The sequence below is a fragment of the Protopterus annectens genome, chromosome 12.part0, assembly GCF_019279795.1.
Source record: "Protopterus annectens isolate FY-2018-M chromosome 12.part0, PAN1.0, whole genome shotgun sequence".
Classification (NCBI taxonomy): domain Eukaryota; kingdom Metazoa; phylum Chordata; order Ceratodontiformes; family Protopteridae; genus Protopterus; species Protopterus annectens.
Genome location: NC_056746.1, coordinates 1088570251 through 1088591783, shown reverse-complemented (window position 1 = coordinate 1088591783; position 21533 = coordinate 1088570251). Strand labels below are relative to the sequence as shown.

The window sequence follows — 21533 nt, the reverse complement described above, 5'->3', positions numbered from 1 at the left end:
ACATTTACAGCATTAGGGTTTATCTTCAAGTTGTGGTTTGAATGTAGAAGTTCCTCATGTTTCACTGTTGCAGTCATCACACTTGTTATCTGTCTGCAGGTAGCCCTCAGTCGGCCCGAATACCAGAGTTTTGGGATTTCTGCATCAGATGCTGTCGCCTCTTCCATGACGTCAGGTCTTCAGGGGTATAAAACATGCAGCCAATGCCATTACATCAGCTTTTTTTGCTGCGCGGGAGCCTGAAGCAGAAGCAGTTCGCAAGTGCTGGTCGGCCGCTACCTAAAATTTTCGTTTTTTGAATTTCAAACATGAAGTCGTCTAAAGCTAAGTAACCCCATTGGGGATCCTTTTTTCTTGCTCTAACTAATGTCAAAAAAAGTTAACAATTGTCTTGCCTGTGGAAAGCAAATACCTCACAAGGAGATTTTCATTCTTACTGCATCACCTGTTTAGGCCCAGACCACGATGTTCCTCACTGTCGGTTTTGTGCCTTGTTCAGTGCTCAAACTATTTGTCGTTGGGTTATCTTTGTCGCTAAATCTTTTGCTCTCGTTCTCCGTATTCCAAAATGGCTTCATCAAACCATCTGTCTACCGATCTGAAAAAACGTAAGGATAAAGACAGACAGACCACATAGGTCCAAAATTGCCAACGACGCTAGTCACCAGTCCGCCGGTACTCAGTGAGGTGCTTTTGCAGCCCCTGATACCCGCTTCTGCAAATTCGCAGGCCTCTACTGAGACCCATTCGGAGTCCGGTATGCCGCGTGATGCTTCAACTATGGAACCTGCGGATGTGTCTACCTTGGATGGGTCCAGAGCTGCTGTGCAGGCACTGGCATCTGAGGGTGTATTCAGGCCTTCCAATGTTCATATTGAACAGACTACTTCATTTTTTACTAAAACTACTTAATTTCTCAGGCCCAGAGTTTGCTCTATGCCTAGGAAGACCCAGAGTTCGCTCTACGCCTAGGAAACCGACTAACAAAGTGCATTCTCAAGCTCCCATGCCTCAGAAACAAATGCTTAGAATGGCTGAAGACCTTATTACTTTAATTTGAGGAAGCCAGTCTTCCCCCTCTAAAAGACAAAGAATTTAATTTCCTTCTGATTTTACAGACCATGAGTCTGATGACTCTGACCCCTCTGATTACCAGGACATACCTTTTTCCACCTATGAGGATTCAGATGCAGAGGATTCCATTCCCTCTCCCTCCCCTCCAGAGGACTTTTATTTTGGTGAAACCTTGCATACCCTAAGGGAGTATTTCCGCTGGGAATGCCAGGACTACCCTCAGTCAAAAAAGACTCTGGGAATTTTTAGACTTGCATCAGCAGAGGCCTCTAGCTATACACCCTGTCCTGGATATTGTAGATGATGTCTTCATGGAATCAAGTCTTACCCCTGATACTTTACCGCCAGCTCCTAGAAAGCCTGACAGGTAATATAGAGTACCTGACTCTCAAAAATTTCTCTTTAAAAATCCTACTGCAGACCCAGAGACCATTTTCCAGGGACCTAAAGGTATTAAGGCTACTACAGCCAAAAACCCTACCCCTTCGGACAGGGATTCTAGGGCTTTAGACAGAACTCTTGCCATCAGGGCTTTAAATTGCTAATTTCACATGTTGAAGTACCAGCAGGATATTATGGAACTAATTAAACAAAAAGTTATTGATTCCAGATTGTGCAGAAAATAAAGATTTACAAGAGTTAATGCATTCTGCAAACCACGTTGTGGTAAACATACTTTGCAGTGTGGTTTTGATGCCTTAGAAGCATCTTGCAGGGCTGCTGTCACTGGGTCTGTTCTGAGAAGGCATGCTTGGCTGAAGGAAGAAATCTTGCCAGACCATGTCAAAGCAAAATTGCTAGAGGTTCCATTAAATCAATAATGTTTGGCACAAAAGCAGATGAAGTTCTTTAAAAGATGGAGGAAAAAGCTAAATCTGTGCAAACTGTTAAAGATTTCTTACAGGTACAGCCACCTGCATTCATTAGGTATTTGCCTTAAAAAAAATGGTCCTTTCTAATCCCTCCCAGACCTTCAGTCCAAACCCATGGACAACAGACTACAAAGACTACAGTCTATGGGTAAGCACAGATCTAAACAATGGAGTGCTCCCACCTCAAAAACAGGGAGTGGTAAGCCACCCTCTTATGGAAAAAGTTCACAATGACTTCTCCTGTATCCTTCCCAGCCATGCGCAAGTACTTGCACCCCTAGGAGGAAAACTCGCCCTGCATGCAAAAAACTGAATGTCCATTACCCAGGACCGTTGGGTCTTAAACATTGTATCCTAGGGGTACAGATTCTATTTCCATTCACTGCCAACCCCATGCGGATTGCCAGACCTTCCCCCAAACCAGTGGACAGAGGCCCAAAAAGCAAGTACTTTCTCATCAGTATCAGGGCTATTCAACCTGTTCCAACAGAGCAAAGGGGACAGGGTTTATACTCCAGACTGTTTCTGGTGCCCAGAAAAGGAAACTCTAGGCGCCCTATCCTGCATCTGTCAATTCTCAACACCTTCCTGGTGGCACCAAAGTTCAAAATGCTTACACTCCAACAGCTGCTGCCTATGCTAGCCAAGGACTCCTGGCTGGTCACCCTAGACTTAAAAGAAGCTTATCTGCACATCTCCACATAAGGGAATCTTGCAGGAAATATCTGCACATCTCCACATAAGGGAATCTTGCAGGAAATATCTGCATTTCAGGGCAGGCTGTATGCACGATCAGTTCTCTGCACTTCCCTTTGGCTTATCTACTGCACCCAGGGTATTCACAAAGTGCCTAGCTCCAGCCAGTGCATGCTGCAGGCAGAGAAACATTCAAATTTACCCACACTTGGACGAATGCATGATTCAGGCAAGACAGTCAGGAATTGCTACTTCAGCACCTGACATTTGTAAAGAGACTCCTAACTTTTCTGGGGTATATCATCAACGAAAATAAATCACTTCTGGTACCCAGCCAAGAAATTCTATTCCTGGGAGCAAGTTTGAACACAACTTCCCAGGTGGCATTCCTCACTCCAGAAAAGCAGGTTTATTTGACAAATTACTTCAAACTACTGGCCACCCAAACTCAGCTATCTGCAAGAAAAATACTGCAAGCCCTAGGGTTCATGGCCTCGTGCATTCTCCTAATTCCATATGCAAGACGGCATATGAGGAAACTTCAGTGTTACTTAAAAAGTCTCTGGTGTCAACTTTCTCAGGACCTGGAAACAGTGATTCCGATCATTCCTTGACTAATGGCAGAGTTCCTTTGGTGGGCAGAGGCTTGTAACCACAACAAGGGACTCCCTTTCACTCAAACCCCGCCGCCCAAACCCTGACAGTAGATTCAGCCGACTATGTATGGGGGGGCTCACATGTTAGGCAAATGGAGCCCAGGACAAATGCACCTGCATATCAATCAAAAAGAAATGTTAGCTGCGCAGAATGCTCTGACGGCCTTCAAAAATACCTTATCCTTCTAGGAAAACTTTTGATAAAGACAGACATCACCACAGTCGTGTGTTAGATAAGCAGTGGGGGAACACATTCCTACCCACTCTGCAGGTTAGCCATGGCTCTGTGGAACACAGCATTGAGCAACCAAGTGCACCTGCAAGCTCAATTCCTGCCAGGCAAACTAAATTTACTGGCAGATGACTTGAGCAGAAATCTAATGGACCCGCATGAGTGGAAACTGGAACCCAATTCATTCAGGCTTCTAATCCACAGGTGGGGGACATCAGAGGTGGACCTCTTTGCTTCCCCCCAGAACCATCAATTGAGCAAATTTTGCACCAGAACTCCCCACAGCCAAGCATGGAAAGTGGATGCTCTATCCTTTACATGGGAAAACCTCTCAATCTATGCCTTTCTCCCTCTGCCCCTCCTCTCAAAAGTACTACTTGAGGTCAAACAGGACAGGCCAAGGAAATCCTTATTGCACCAGACTGGCCACGCCAGCACTGGTACCCACTTTTACACAGTCTGACAACAGTGCCACCCTGGCGCCTGCATCAGACCCCCTCTCTGCTGTCCCAGCAGGAGGGCCAGATTTTGCATCCTCAGCTGCAAACCCTGAACCTAGCAGTCTGGCTTATTCCCGGAATACACACCAGCAACCCTCAGCAACCAGGTGCTGGATGTCATCCTTGAGGCCAGGAGGCCTAGTGCTAGGAAATTCTATTCAGACTTTTGGCTTTATGTACTGTTATTCTGTGTGTATCATCTCTGTATGGGGTATACCTAAAAGTAGATGGCAAGACCTAGTTCACAGCCCAGTTAGTGGTTTGTACAGATAAGTATATTGATACAGTGTATGTTGTACAAACAAAACTGAGAATCTTAGTGAGCAGATACAAACTGTAAGGCAGTAAAATTTAGCAGTGTGTCTCATTTGTTCTTCTGCTAAGTGTATTGCATATGTATTGACACAACTAACCTTTACACTTCATGTATTTCAGTTTGACAAACTTTATTTTTGCTTTTATTCAGGTAATATCAGACATAAAAGGATCTGACTTCAATTATTCTTACCAAACACCACCTGGGTCTCCCTCTAGTTCTATGTCACGAAAAGCCAGTGTAAACAGGTAATCACCAGAAGGTGTTTAATTATTCAACCAAAGGAGAGATGAAACAATTTGATTTCCCTCAGTGTCATTTTTTTTCTTTAATTTTTCAGGTTTCACCATATCTTTGCATTGTTTCATAGTGGATTACATTGCTTGTGCAAATTACTCATGTAACTGCAGTCTTTGTTATAGATAGTGCTTCCATTTGTTTTCTAGATAACCCATACAAGTTAGAAACTTAAATATTTAACTCCATTGTTAAGTGACTACGTTTACTTGCTTTTGACATTGTACACTTTATTTTAGATGTATATGTTTTAATGGGTTTTCCTTAGAACTTAAAAACCTTTTGTGCATTACTGAGCAGTATAGTTACATCTGTTATTTATTTTTGTACCACTTATGTAAAAACTCATTCAAGGCACTTCTTTAATCCTTGAGTTTTTGCATTTTTTTTGTCTGCTAACACAAATGTTAGGGATGACTTGTCACATGCTTTTGCTCAGCATCAATTAATTTTGACTCTACAGGGCTTATTCACTCTCACTGTGGTCTGTGGTATGTATAATTTGTGACCTTTTCCAGCACCCTCAGCTGTGTATGTAAATAGTCCGCTATCAGTCATCTTAAATATCCTGTCTTTTTGCAAACATATTGGTTGAATATATATTTGTTTTTGTATAAATATATATGTGTGTGTATATATATATATATATATATATATATATATATATATATATATGTAAATATATGTGTGTGTATATATATATATATATATATATGTAAATATATATGTGTATATATATATATATATATATATATATGTAAATATATATGTGTATATATATATATATATATATATATATATATATATATATATATATATATATATATCAAACTATATATATAATAAAATCAAACTGCGATAACTAACAAAGAACTGTACTAATAAAACAAATTTCTTTCTTATAAATTAAAAGAAAGACACTCAAGGAAAAACTGATGCTAAGCGCTTTCAATCTGTAATGATATCCTGAACAACTTCAGAACTGACAAAATTTAAAAAATGTTAGGTATAAGTAAGGTGCACAAGGTAGAGTGAAAGAGAGCAATGTAACCATGACAATAGCATATAACTATGACAAGAGCACAGTGAAGAAAAATTTAACCAGTCAATCTACACATTTTGTACAGCTGTATATACATTAACAAATAATAGTATAAAGTGGGAGTGGTCAAGACACCCCATCTCAATGTACATTTAACGTCCAGGTTTTCATCGAGTCCAGGAGTGGTGTCAGCATTAAGTAATAATGCACTAATATAATAATGTAGAAATAATTCAGCAAGGAGTGGAGTGTGAGAAGCATTAGCACCATTCTGTTGAGGTGTAGACGTGATGTTAGGACATTTCTGTTGAAGAGAATCATTTGTCAGAAATAAAGATTAAAAAACGCTCTAGTAAGAGTATTGGTTTCAAATTTCTCGTATTGGAACAAGTTAACCAATTTTTTTGAGCTTGTGAGACTTATCTTGAACTGAAAGAATTGCGATGGCAGTTATTACTTAATGCTGAGAGACCCCTCCTGGACTCATTGAAAACCAGAATGTTAAATATGCATTGAGATAGGGAGTCTGACCACTCCCACTTATACTAATATTAATGTATATACAGCTGTACAAAATGTGTAAATTCTGATTGGTTAAGTATTTCCTCACTGTGCTCTCAGAAGTTATATGCTATTGTCATGGTTACATCTCTCTCTCTAACTTGTGCACCTTACTTGTACCTAACATTTTTTTAAATTTTGTCAGTTCTGAAGAAGTTCTAGATATCATTAAAGAATGAAAGCGCTTAGCGTTAGTTTTGCCTTCAAGTGTCTTTCTTTCAGTTTATAAGATGTTTTTATATATATATATATATATATATATATATATATATATATATATATATATATATGTATATATATATATATATTAATATATATGTAGTTGCATGTTAAATTGTCGAGTGATCAGAACGCCGAGCATGGGAATATCGAGACCAAAACGTCGCATGAACAGAATAGCGAAAACGCAGAACATCGGCATTTATAACGTTGACTCTACGTATCACAATATCCAACATCCAAAACCCAACGTAAGTACTGTAAAGTGCTAACACAATTAACAACACATACCAAAACATCATTGCAAGGGGGCAAGCCCCCCCCTGCACCCCCACAACCCCCCCTACTTAAGTATACCAACTCCGAGATCGCACTACAGCGGGGAATAGCCAATTACTCAGGGAACAATGTTTGCACCCTCCGCCATGCTGGCAGATAGTTCTGATGTGAATATTTCAGCTATAATACCACTTACATACACTTTTCAATGACAACTGTTGTGGACGTCCGACCTCCTTTCAGCTGGCTGTTGGTTGGCATGTTACTATAGTGTCGACGTTCTAAATGCCGATGTTCTGGGTTTTCGCTATTCTCTTCGTGTGACGTTTTGGTCTCTATATTCCCATGCTCGACGTTTTGATCACTCGACAATTTAATATGTAACTATATATATATATATATATATATAAAACTATATATATATATATATATATATATATATATATATATGTATATATGGTTTACTATCATAAATGCAAGAATCAGAACAAAACGTGTCTGCATTTTCGAATTTATACATTGGAAATGAACATTTCCGAATTTTCCTAATGTCGAAAACAGCTGTGTATTGTCGAAAATGTCGCTCGCGACAATTTCGGCAATACACAGCACTCCTACCCATCCCGTAACTACCTACTTAACTAGCCTAAACACACAGTTATGCAGGGGGGCTGTGCCCCCCCACCCCCAACTTAATATTCCAACTCCGAGATCGCACTACAGTGAGGAAAGGGATGTATTTCCCTAACCGCGATCCCCTCACATGAGCGAACGTTAGAATTGCGAATGCACAGTCCATTCGCAATGGTAACGTTCACTCACATCTCACCTACTGAACTATGAAGTATTCGAACATCTGTTCGAATACTTCATAGCCGTGCAAGTGCATGTCGGCATTGTGATAGTAAACCTATATATATATATATATATATATATATATATATATATATATATATATACACACACATACTTACATACGTACACATGCACATTATATATAGTATATCTGCTTGCAACTTTGTAAAAACTACTCAGAAAATGCACGTGTGCCCCTTCCTTGGCAGTTGATGTACATGAGGCCATAGTCGGAGTCGTACATGCAGTAGACATCTTTCTCATTTATTGACTCTGACTGCCTTCTCTGACCTTTGGCAGAGTCATAGCTAGGTCATCTGAAGCCCTAGCGCAGTTACCCCAACTGGTTCCTCCCTCAAATCAAGGTTGAAGACCCCCTTTCAAAAAATGAAATTTGAGCAAACTGCATGCTACAGATGTAGCAGGTATTAAAAATCAACACTCACTAAGTGCATCAGCAGTGATCAGAAATGTGTTAATTAGTGTTCTGTGGCTTCATAAAGCAGTGCCAGTACTGCACTCAAGCACCATCAGCATCTTCTAATTACACTCTTGAAAGTGTGCACTGGCTACAGCTCTGCCCTTTGTACACCATTGTGGAACTTGCATCTTTATACACAAACTGCAGAAAATACACATCTCAACACTTTTAATGGTGTAAGTTTTACTTCTCAACATTTTCAGTAAACAGAAATTACTCCCAAATAAAAATAGTTTCTTGCAAAACATTTTCTTACCCTCCCCCAGGCATTCTTTACCTGTTATATTCCACAGTGACATTAACTCTGAAATTGGGAGAAGAGCAAAGTAAAGTTTAGGTATCAAGAAAAAGTATGCAGTTAAAATAACTTTCCCCAAAAGTAATATAAAAGAAGACCTTCCCCCTTTTTTCACAAAAATCTAAATGTGGTTCTCCCAAACTTTTTTCAAAAGAAGCACACAACTACATTCTTGGTTAAACAAGCTGATAAATCTTTGCTGCTTGATCACAAGGTGTTGTGTAGTCTGTATATGAGCTGTTCATATCATATGTAGTTGTCTTTTCCGTGATATAAATTTGGGTGTTGCATGTACCAGCAAAATAGTTGTAATTTACACAAGTCATGGCGAATCATGCCCACAAGCTTCAGTTTAACAGACCTCTGAAAACATGGTCAAAAGAAACAATGTCAGTAAAATAGTTTGCCGTGTTACTGTACTACACACGACTGTCGACAAATGAGAATTTTCCTTGTTTTCTTATGTCTTAATTCACTCCATGAGCCATATTTCCAGTTGATATGTCAGTGAAAAAATTAGATTTAAAGAGGCACCTGTTAATCTGCAGTGACATTTCAGAGTCCCTTTTATCTGATTTTAGTTTTTGCGCCATTTTGTTAACTTTATGAATACCCTGTATAGGTGCATTATTTATTGTAGGTGCTAAACTGCAGTTGTCGAATGTTATCAGGTCTATTTTCTGTGCCAGCAGAAGAATTTCACCTGCCTGTCTTTGCTCTGAGTTCCTAGCCAGTTTGTTGTTTTGGGAGTCCTCACACTGGATGGTTGTAGCACAATATTTAGAGCAAGATGAATGTTTTAAGGTACTTTGCTTGTGTATTAAATAATCTGAGAACACCATGTTCCATTTCTCTGAAGCAAAAACGGTCATAAATCACATTTACTGGTGGATTAAGAGCTGCTGTAAAGCCTTTTGAACATCCTTCCCCCTCTCCAAGTAAAATCAGTATGGTGAGGTAAGCAGCAGCTAGCTCAATGAATAGAGGAATAAAGTGCTGAACACACTGCAGCTATCCAGAGCTTGAATAGCAGCTCTGGTGTCTATGGGCGCTAGCTGGAGAGGAGGGGGATGAGCAGCATGTGCTGTTTCATCCATTTGGGGGCTGTAGTTGACCTCAAGGGTGACACCCAGTGGGAACACTAGGATGTTTTTTGTGTTTCACTGTTGCAGTTCATCACCTGTGGATTATCTCTGCTGTGGTAGCCCTCAGCCAGCCCGAATACCAGAGTCAGTGTTTTTGTGCACTGGCTGCTGTTGCCCTGTAGTCTGATGTTGGGTCATCAGTACTATAAAGCAAGGCAGCTGACATCATTATACCAGTCTTTCTTGCTGTGGAGCCCGTAACAGGAGCAGTTTGCACAAGTGCCAGTCGGTTGCTACCAGAAGTCGAATTTCAGGAGAAAACATCTAAAGCTAAGTACCCCGTTAGGGACCGTTTTTTCTTGCTCTAACCGATGTCCGAAAAAGTTAATTGTCTCGCTTGTGGAAAGCAGATTCCCACACCGAGACTTTCATTCCTATTGCATCACTTGTTTAGGCCCAGACCACAATGTCCCTCGTTGCTGGTTATGTGCCGTCTTTAATGCGAGAACCATTCACCATAGAGCTCTATTTGTAGATAATTATTTTCGTATTCAGTCTTCAAATTCCGATATGGTGTCAGCCAACAATCTGCCGATATTCTGAAAAAAACGTAAAGATAGAGATAGGCTACACAAGGCTAAGCCTTCCGATGACGCTACCTCTAAGCAAGTCATTTGTTCTCTGAAATTCACTGAGGCGCTTTCGCAGCCCCTGATGCCCAACTCGCTTTCTACGTAGGCCTCTGCTGAGACCCTTTCGGAGTCCAGTATGCTGCAGAAATCCACTTCGTCTTCTGAGCCTTTGGCTGTCTCTGCCTTGGTTGGGTCTGGAGCCGCTACGCAGACACCGGCTTCTGAGGAGGCCGTTCGCACTACCGATTCTAGACAAAAACTGACGTCTTCTCTTCCGACTACCATTTCTCAAAGAAAGACGGATTCTCTCAGGCCTCGAAGCCAGGCCACTCCTAGAAAATCTGCTTTTAGCCACCATCTTGCTACTGCTCCCCAGCCCAAGCTCAAATGCTTTAAATGGTGGTGGATCTCCTCTCCCTTATCCGAGGTACTCAAGCCCCCACCCCAAAAAGGAAAAATCTCCCTTCTCCAGGAATTATGAAGAACCAAGAGTCCAATTATCCTGCCTTTGAAGAGGAACAGCCCTTAACTGCTTGAGGATTCAGATGCAGAGGAATCCATCCCCTCTGCCTCCCCTCCAGAGGACCTGTCCTTCGGGGGAACCCTCCACTCCCTCTGGGAACATTTTCCGTGGGAATTTCAGGACTACCCACAGTCAAAAAAACGACTTAGAGACTTTCTGGACCTGCCCCAGCACAGACCCCTGGCCATCCCTTCTATTCTAAAGTGGTAGATGATGTTTTCCTTGAATCCAGTTTAGCCCCTGATGCCCTGCCTCTCCTGCTCAAGCTAAACCTGACTGTACTGCAGAGTACTGGATTCTCAAAAATACCTGTACAGGAACCCTACTGCAGACCCTGAGGTCATTACACAGGGGCCCAAAGGGGCTAAGACTAGTTCTGCCAAGAATCCTCTTCCTTCCGACAAAGACTCCAGAGCTCTGGACATATGGGGTAAAAAAGTATACACCTCTGCAACCTTAGCCATCAGAACACTCGGTTGTCAGTTCCATTTGTTAAAATGTCAACAGCACACTTTGGAACAAATAGAAGATTGCTACCTCTCCTGATGGTGCCAACTCAAAAGAGCTGGCAGATTTACTTCACTCTGCTGGTCAAGTGGCCAGGCTCTTATTACAATGTGGATACGATGCCCTAGAAGCCTCTAGAAGGGCAGCAGTGACAGGATCTGTTATTAGACGGCATGCATGGCTGAAGGAACAACCTCTCCCTGATCATGTCAAGTCTAAACTTATTAATGCAACCCTAGATAAGGAACACCTGTTTGGGGAAAAAGCAGAAGAGGTGCTTAAAAAGATGGAATACAAAGCAAAATCTATACAAGCAGTAAAAGATTTCTTTCTAGTTCAACCGCCCAGATTCAGCAGAAACTTCCCCTCTAAGCACTGGGCCTTCCCTGCCCCCAGCAGACAGGGCCATAGTAAGCCCCGCAGGGACAGGACATCCAGGCCCCTATCCCAGGGCCAGCAAAGAAGCAAACAATGGACCACTTCCGCCTCTAAGGCAGGGAGTTCTAAGCCGAGCTTCTATGGTAAACACAATGACTCACCCTGTCCCCTCTGCCCTCCTTTCACTTATCTAAAACTAGGAGGAAGGCTCCCCGTCATCAAGGACAATTGGGTCTCTATAATTAAGGACCATTGGGTATTAAAAATCATTTCTCAGGGATACAGATTCTCCAACAAACTTCCATTTCCAAGAGAGGTACCCAGACCCCCCCCCCCCAAAACCAGTGGGCAGAGGCATTAAAATAGGTAAAGACACTAGTATCCCAGGGGGGGCAGTAGAACCTACCTATCCCTCCGGATCAAACAGGAAAAGGCTTTTACTCCTGACTATTTCTTGTTCCCAGAAAAGAGGGCACTTGGCGCCCCATCCTGGATCTATCTAAACTGAACACCTCCTTGGTGGTCCCCAGATTCAAAATGCTAACCTTGCAGCAGTTCCTGCCTATGCTCACACAAAATGCTTAGCTGGTGACACTAGACCTAAAAGATGCCTATCTCGACATCCCCATCCGGGAATCTTGCAGAAAATTCCTGCACTTCAGAGCAAGCTATCAGCACTTTCAGTTCTCTGCACTGCCCTTTGGCGTATCCGCTGTTCCCAGAGTATTCACCAAATGCTTGGCCCCAGCTATAGCATTCGGCAGACAGAGAAATATACAGATTTACCCTTAACTGGACGACTGCCTCATTCAGGCGAAAAAAGAAAAGTTGCTCCAGGGTCATCTTTGTCAAAAAAAAACCTAACTTCCCTAGGGTTCACCATAAATGAGAAAAAAAAAATCAAAGCAAAACCCCACCAAAATTGTTTTCCTGAGACCTGTGCTAGACACAACAACCCTAATGGCCTTCCTATTCCCAGAAAAGCAGAGCTTCCTGCCTCTCTACTTCACCCAGATGGCTTCCAGAAGTCACCTCACTGCGAGGAAGATCCTGCAAACCCTGGGATAAATGGCATCTTGGATCCTTCTCATCTCTCTCGGGCTTTACATGAGAAAGCTTCAGTGGTAATTAAAGAACCTTTGGTGTCAGCACTACTAGTCCCTGGAGACCACCCTCCCACTGATTCCTTGCATAAGGGACTAATTTCTTTGGTGGGCAGAGGCCTGTGACATGAACAAGGGTCTTTCCTTAATCCTCCGCCCTTCCAGCCAGACCATCACTACCGACGCCTTAGATGTAGCTTGGGGCACTCGCCTAGCAGGCAGGTGTACCCAAGGCTTTTGGAATGCCCAGCAACTTCACTTGCACATCAACCAGAAAGAAATGATGGCAGTGCAAAATGCTGTAACTTCCTTCCGACCCCATCTCAGGCCAGAGGTGGTCCTTATAAAAGCAGACAACACCACGGTAATGTGGTACATGAACAAGCAGGGGGGCATCCAATCTTACCCCCTGTGCAGTTGGCCATGAGTCTATGGATTACTGCCACCTCCATGGGGCTACACCTGATTACACAATACTTACCAGGGATCAACAACACACTGGCAGGCCACCTAAGCAGAAACTTACTGGACCCCTATGAATGGCAGCTCCACAGGGAAACCTTTCTGCAAATCACCCAGGAGTAGGGGACCCCAGAGGTGGACCTCTTTGCCTCGCACTTCAACCACCAGCTGCACAAGTTTTGTACCAGGGAGTATCACCCCCGAGCATGGAAGGTGGATGCCTTGACCTTCCCCTGGAACTCCCTCTCTGTGTATGCATACCCTCCTCTGCTCCTTATTCCCAAGGTTCTGATCAAAATAAAAGTGGAGGGACCAAAGGCCATCATTATCGCTCCAGATTGACCCAGACAGCATTGGTACCCCTTACTACGCAGTCTGACCTTACAGGCCCCAAAGCTGCTTCCCCTAAGGTCAGACCTCCTGACCCAGGAGAGGGGGAAGGTACTGCGCCCAGACCTACAGATTCTCAAACTTTCAGCATGGCTCATACACTGAAAACTAGCAAAAAGTCACTGTTAAGCAAACAGGTCCTGGACATCATTACAGAGGCCAGAAGGCACAGCACAAGAAAATCTTATGCAGGAAAATGCAAAAGATTCTGCACCTGGAAACAATGAAAAGGGGGGCAGTACCTCACAGCCTTCCATCCCTCTCATCCAGGATTACTTAGCAGAGTTGCTCAATAGTGGCATCTCCTTCTCTTCTGTTAAAATCCATGCCTCGACCATCTCTGCCAGTTATGATTCAGACCCACCCCTCTTCTCTCACCCTTTGATTAAACAATTCCTCAGAGGGGTTTCAAATATCAGGCCTCCCAGAAGATCTCCTACTCCTCCCTGGGACCTGAATTATGTGTTGGAGAAACTAACCTTACCTCCTTTCGAGCCTGACGCTTCAAGAGAATTGAAATACTTCTCCTGGAAGACTGCCTTCATACTTGCTATCACCTCAGCCAGAAGGGTCTCAGAACTTTAAGCTCTCATGGCTGTTAAGCCCTTCATATTTTTCCATGCAGACAGGGTCTCCCTGAAGACTAATCTCTCCTTTATGCCGAAGGTGGTATCTGATGTGACCCTTAACCAGGCCTTACATCTTCCCACCTTCTTTCCCAACCCTCAAAACAAGGGGGAAAGAATTCTGCACTCACTAGACATGCACAGACAACTCAGATACTATCTGGACCTCACTAAACCATTCAGAAAAACTGACCAGCTCCTTGGAAGCTTTGCCGCAGGGGCAGAGGGGAAGCCCGTCAACAAACAAACCATTTCCAAATGGATTTCACACTGTATACATTTTTGATACAGACTACATGGGAAACCCGTCCCTAACTCGATCCGTATCCACTCCACTAGGGCAACCTCCACTTTTACTGCCTTCCTCAGAGGAGTACCTACCAGAGACATATTGGAAGTGGCCACCTGGACCTCTGTCCATACCTTTACAAAGCATTACCACCTATGTCTCTTTTCTAAGTCTAGGTCGGGGTTTGCCTCTGCAATTCTGCAGGGCCTCCTGACCCATATCTAGGACTCTACCAATCCTTCCACCCTTTACCTCAGCTTTGGGAATCCTCCCACAGGTGATGACTGCAACAGTGAAACACGAAGAACATAGTACATTTGTGTACACTTACCATAAATGTAGATGTTCGTAAATGTAGATGTTTGAGTGTATTCACTGTTGCAATCTTGGTTTCCCTCCCTCCATCCCCCTTTTCACATCTTCCCCTAGGGGGGACACATGCTTCCCTAGGTAGCTCATAGCCACCAGGACCACTTCTCTCTTTTCCCTTGTGCTTCTGACAGGTTAGGGCAAAAAAAAAAAACTGATGTAATGATGTTGGCTGCCTTGCTTTATTGTACTGATGACCTGACATCAGACTACAGGTACAGCAGCAGGCGCATAAAAACATTGACTCTGGTATTCGGGCCGGCCAAGGGCTACCACAGCAGGGATAACCCACAGGTGATGACTGCAACAGTGAATACACTCATACATTTATGAGAAGTGTACACAACTGTTCTTTTTATAAAGTGAAGTCGGTCAGAGTTGGCTACGCTACACTGTCATAGTGCACTACGTAGAGAGGAGCATGACATGTGGAAGCACCCCCCCCCCCCCAGGAAGTAGTGAGCATAGGCTCAAAAGAGCTGTGGAGGGGAGATAGACACTCCCATGAAGAGAGAGTTGTCTGCCCCCAGGACCAGCAATCTGTCCTGTTTCCCACCACCTGACTGTTTCCTAGGGACAGAGGGCTATTTGGGATTCACAGGTAGGAATAAATGAGCCATAGGTTTTTGCCTTGCCCAGTTCACATCCCCAGAGTGAATGGGCCAGTAAGGTAAAAGTAGAGGAGTCATCGGGCAAGGGCCCAGTGGGGAGCAAGACAGGACCTCTGCAAACTCATGCATATGCTTTGTACTTATATTTTGCGTGATGGAGAGGCCAGTTGGAGAGTTCATAAGATAGTTCATTCTCCTGTTAGAAAGTTGACCTATTTCTCAGGGTATACCTTCCTCTGCTTTTAGCAAATAGCATACCAACTTATGATGGTGGGTTTTCTTCCCACATCTTTAACTTAATAGATTATCTTTTTGCAACTGATTAGTTTGTTTTGCATGAAGGAAAGGCATTTTTCTCTTGATTGCATTGTTTACTGCCTACTAGTTCATTACATTGCCTCCCAATTTTTGACATATCATCTGGTTATGAAGTTGCAGCAGTTTCCCCGGGGTCAGTGTACTACTGTCCATTATACCAGTGTCATCTTTTACATTTTGCTAAAGGATTTTGCTGTTTGAGAGAGGAAAATTTCTGTCTGCGCAGATTTTCAGTCTGTTGTGACTTTAGACAACCAAAGTAGTCATGTTACAACTTCAGGTAGAGAAAGAAAGGGAGAGGCTGCACACCCTTCAGGTGCTTCACCAACACTTTATGTATCCCTGTTAAGCATGATATGCTGCAGCAGTAAATTTTGAGTGACCTTTAGTTACAAAGTCTATAAATGTCCTGCCTGCAGCTTCTAATGTTATGTTGTCCTATCTCACTTTCATTCTTGCTGGTTGGGTTGGAGCCGATCCTCGGCTCTGACACTGCCGCATACCAAAGCTTGAGAACTTCTACTGGCTCGAGGATACAACCTATCCCAGGATACCTAGCGGCTGTTCCCCAGATCTCGTTTGCCACTTGAAGCATCAGGATTGTCTTCGCTGGCTCAGGCTAGTAATTACCTTTATTATACATCTTTTTCTATATTTCTCACAAAAGCTTTGTTAGAACCTACTATACCTTCCTAAAAAAAAATTGTTTATATTTGCTTCCGTTTTGTTGTAGTTATTCTTAGTGTTATTGTTGCTAGGAGTTGGTTTTCCAAGATGTCTAAAGAATCTGTGAGTCGAGACATTCTGGGTTTAAAAAGTGTGATTTATGCACCCAGAAAATGTCTCTAACAGACGGACACACAAGTTGTGTGTATTGTCTAGGAGAAGTCCACCTGCAGGATTCTTACTCCATTTGTCATGGATTTAGTGCAAGGGTCTTACAGGAGAGAAAAAATAAACTAATTTTGAGGAGTTTGTTGAAAGGCCCTTTTGAAGAAGGTAATCAGGCCTCTAAATCAGACAAGACAAAAAAGTCAGCTTTGTCAGCTCCGGTGTCTGAGCTGTCAAGGAGTCACAAGGAAATAGTATCTTCGGAGCCGAAAGTTATTGGTTCCAACAAACCTGGCCCTCCCTTGGTTCCATCTGAATCCTCGGAACCATCGCGGAGCCAAAAAAGGAGTATATCACCGTCATTGGAACCAGTACGTTTGGTGCCACATTCTTCTTTATTACAGTCTGTGGCAGGAAGTCATCGACTCATTCCTCTCAGTCCTCCAGAAGTTTAAAGGACGTTGACTTGGAGCGGGTGGTGAAGAGGTTGCTGTGGACGCGGGCCCTGGCACAAATTCTTTCGAGCCCAGCCCATTGGATCGTGGAGCCGACCACTGTATCTCAGGAGCCATCTGTTCCTCCTCCGACACAGACAAGTAAGGAGCCAGTGTGTCAGGAAGTCGTGCTGGAACTGGCAGAGCTAGTAATGACCTACGATATCTCTGCTCCGATTTCGTCGATGCTGTCTGACACTCCCTGGTTGGCACTGGGGAGGGGGGGGTCGAGCCGGACCCTTGTCAGAGCAGACTCTCCCACTCGGTGCTTCTGCACAGGTGAGTTCTGCTCCCACATCAGCCTCTGAGCCAGCCTCCTCGGCGCCTGGGAGATCTCCCGGTCCCTCGGGACTAGAGTCTCTCTCGGCCCAGGATCGCAGTGCCTTTGAGGTGAATGATGAGTGTGCTCTACCTTTGGCTCCAGCCACTCTTCCCCCTAAAGGGCCAGCATCTACTGTTGCATCATCTCTCCATCAGTCCCAGAGTAGAGAGTTGGTGCCCTAGAAAACCCAAATGAGTGAAACCTCCTCTTCTGACACCTCCCCAGAACATCCCCCCGCGGAGATCCCTCAGAAGAAACTGTGTAAGAAGAAGCACGTAGACTCTCCTGAATCTGTCACTTCTGATACTGACTTAGAGGATTCAGAAGGGTCCCCACAGTCGCCCACTGAGGCTGTCTCCTTTTCAGACATCCTAGAGATCCTTAAGCAGAGGGACAGCTGGAAATCCCCCTCCCCTTCTGAGGATGAGTCGGTATACCTGGAGGCATTTGGCTCTCGCCCCTCCATCTCTTGGATGTCTCCACTCGACCCGCTCCTGTGTGTTGAGTCAAAAGGTGTGGGACTCTCCGGAGTCAGTGGACCCCGTTCCGAAGAGTCCAAATAAATTCATTACGGCCCCAGAGGATAGACTATATTTAATAAAGGGAGTTCCAGTATATGCAATGGTGGTGGCAGCGGCCACAAAGGAGGAGTTGGCTGAAACCTCTGCATCTGTCCATCCACTGAACAAAGAGTGTCATACGATGGACAGATACGAGAAGCCTATGTTCTCATCAGCTGCCTTTACCTTACGGTCACTGAATTACTTATCATATTTCACCCAACTCTAGCGGGATCTCCTTAAAGAGCTAGGAGATATCCTACAAGGTGCTACAGCCCAGGGTTGTTCAGATAAGATAAATTCCCAGCTTGTGACCTTAGCCTCTTTTATAAACTCCTCCATGCGCCTCATCTCCTATGCAGGCAATGGACCTAGCAGGGCAGCAGGCACAGGAATAGCTCTTAGGAGGCATTCCTGGGTGCGCCTTTGTGAATTTGCTGAACCCTTCAGATCTTCCTTTTTTTAATGCCCCTTTTGATGGCTTGTCCTTCAGGCCAAAAATAATAGAGACTCTCACCAGGAGCCAACAAGATGGCAGGACTCTATCTGCCATCAGAGTGTGTTTTTCTGCCCCTTCCAGACCTTATCCTAAAGTTCAAAAGAGCGGAAAGATGTGGTTCTGGAAGTCCAAAGGATCCTTGTCGGATGCTCCTGGTGATCCTTCCCCCAGGGGTAGAGGGGGGAATAACAATGGAAGACACTGTCCACGAGGCTGATGGGGTCAGCAAAACCAAGGCGACATCTCCGCTCGGCCCTTCTAGCGCTCCTGAAAGAAGGCCCGACTGTCCGCCTCTGGAGGCAGTCTGGAGAAAGACTATCACTGTACCCAGAAGCCTGGCTGAAATTGACTCAAGACAAATGGGTACAGTCCATTATATCCAGGGGATACAACGTTCCTTTCCACTGTTCACCTTGTCCGTCAAAGTCTATCCCAGACATTCCACCTGGTCAAAGGGATCAAGCAATCCTAGAAGTTCAAAGGTTGCTAGGAAAAAGATTCATCCAAGAAGTCCCCACAGACCAAATCAGATCCGGAATTTACTCAAGGTTTTTTTTGTTCCAAAAAAGAGAGGGGACTGGAGACCAATATTGGATCTCAGCAGACTAAACAAGTCGGTAAAGAAAGCAAAGTTCTGGATGGTAACACTGCAGTCTATACTCCCTTTTCTGGGACAAGACAGTTGGATGTGCACTTTAGATCTTCAGAATGTGTACTACCACATAAAGATGGACAGGCGCTCCAGAAGATTTCTACGCTTCTGGCTGGGAGCCAGTCATTACCAGTTCAGAGCTCTACCCCTTGGTCTTACTACAGCCCCCAGAGTGCTTACCAAATGCATGGCAGTAGTCACGGCTCATCTGAGACATCAAGGATGCCAGATGTTTCCATATTTAGATGACTGGCTCCCGACTGCCACCACCAAGCACCTATTAATCAGAGCGAGGGACGCCACCATCCATCTCTGCTAAGACCTAGGCATTACTATAAATAATGAAAAATCTGCCTTGTTGCCATCAGAGCGTATTACCTTTGTAGGTGCAGATTTAAACACAAACGACATGGTAGCAAAATTGCCTCAAGAGAGAATACAAAAGCTACGCAGTCAAGTATCTGTCCTACTCAAGAAGGAAAAGGTACAAGCAAAATTCGTCCTCAAGGTCTTGGGCTTAGGGGCAGCAGCGATAACACTTGTCCCACTGGCACGACCACACATGCAGATATTACAGTGGCTACTCTTCGCTCAGTGGTCCATGCAGGAGTTACCCATGTCTCACATGATTCTCATTATGGATTCCTGCAAGAAGGGCCTACTCTGGTGGCTTCAGTCCACTCAGGTAACAATGGGCAGACCATTTGTACTTCCCCAACCTGTCGCTACAGTAACCACGGACGCATCCCAGATAGGGTGGGGGTGGAATTATCTGGGACAGACTGTCCATTGGGTTTAGGAAAATCATGAGTACCATTTGGACATCAATGTTCTAGAGATGAGGGTGGTGGTGCTGGCATTACAAGCATTTCAGAACTCTCTTCCCATGGGGAGTATTGCAATTCAAAAAGACAATATGTCGGTGGTATGGTACATCAACAAACAGGGGAGATTTTGGCAATGGGCAATTTCTTCTCATCGCTTTCTGACGGCAGTGCACATCCCGGGGAAAATCCAGCATAATAGCAGACAAGTTAAGCAGAGCAATTCTCATGCCTCATGCGTGGTCCCTGAATCAGGAAGTTGCGAATCAAAATTTTCACAAATGGGGCCAGCCATTCTGCAACCTTTTTACCACTCCATTCAGTGCCAAATGCAGCTACTTTGCCCTCATTTCCCCTCCGGGAGAGTCACCAAGGGATGCACTCGTCTGCCATTGGCCCCCGGGACTTCTTTATGCTTTTCTCCCATTTCCATTGATTCTGAAGGTGATTCAGAAAGCCAAGTCATTGAGTCGCAGATTAATTCCTCATTGCTCCTGTCTGGCCTCGTCAGATATGGTTCCCCTTCCTTTGGCCCCACCTTCAGGAGGACCTGTGGATCCTGGACCCAGTGCCAGATCTTTTGACACATCAGTCAGGAACGCTCCATCCCGCTCTTCAGAGCCTCAAGCTGTCAGCTTGGTTACTCCACTTCAGTCTTAGCCAGGCTTCCAGAATTATCCCCTGCAGTATGCAACATTCTGGTTTCCTCGCACAAAAAGACGACTAGGAAACTTTACGCACACAAATGGAGGAGGTTCTCTTGTTGGCGGACAAAACACTCGCAGATCCCTTTACAGCCCTATACCTGCATTTTAGGAATTTCTAACAGAAGTCTTTAATCAAGGGGCAGCGGCTGCCACTATTTGAGTACAATTAGCCGCCGTATCAAATTAACATGTGGGAGACCTTGGATCCAATGTAATGTCTCATAGGTTATGCAAAGCTTTCCTCAGGGGTACTTTTCTCTTAAGACCACCCTTAAGAGAACCTCCTCCTTATTGGGACCTAAATTTAGAATCATCTTTGATCCTTCCTTCCTTCGAACCAGCATCCTCTTGTTCACTAAAAATTTTTATTTTGGAAAAGTCTTTGTAACAGCAATTACTTCAGCTAGGAGAGTTTGAGTTGCAAGCTTTATCCACCCTCCATATTTTATTTTCCACAAAGAGTTTCCCTCAGAACAAATCCTTCCTTCTTACCAAAAGTTTGCTCTGAAGTGAATTTAAACCAATCTGTAGAATTGCCTGTGTTTTTTCCTAGCTATGGCAACAAGGCAGAATATAAGCTTGGATGTGCATAGACAGTTGCGTTTTACTTGCATAGGACCAAAGATTTCAGAAAAGTCAGACCAGTTGTTTATTTCCTATTCAGAAAATAAAAAAGGCATGGCAGTCTCAAAGTTACTTTGTCCAAATGGTTTACTGAGACCATCACCTGTATATATAATTCTCATAATAAAGAACCGCTAGGGAAAGTTAAAGGACATTCAACTAGAGTGGTATCTACTTCCATTGCCTTTCAGTCTAGACTTCCATTGGATTCAATTTGTGCTGCTGCTACATGGGTTAATCCTTGCACCTTTATCTCCCATTACAAAGTAGATGGGGCACCTCTGAACAGGGCATCCTTTGGTTCCACTGTCCTGAAGAATTAATTCCCTTGAGCCACCTAAGAAAAAGG

The 21533-nt window shown here is 43.9% G+C and overlaps 1 protein-coding gene across 1 annotated transcript in view; it reads left to right on the top strand.

The window, feature by feature from the left end:
• LOC122816990 (protein MTSS 1-like) overlaps positions 1-21533 on the top strand; it is a gene marked incomplete in the record, with an annotated part of 941883 nt that overhangs the window by 810269 nt on the left and 110081 nt on the right. Inside the window, 1 exon segment of the mRNA XM_044090103.1 lies at positions 4497-4594. Coding sequence (XP_043946038.1) covers positions 4497-4594 — 98 coding nt within the window.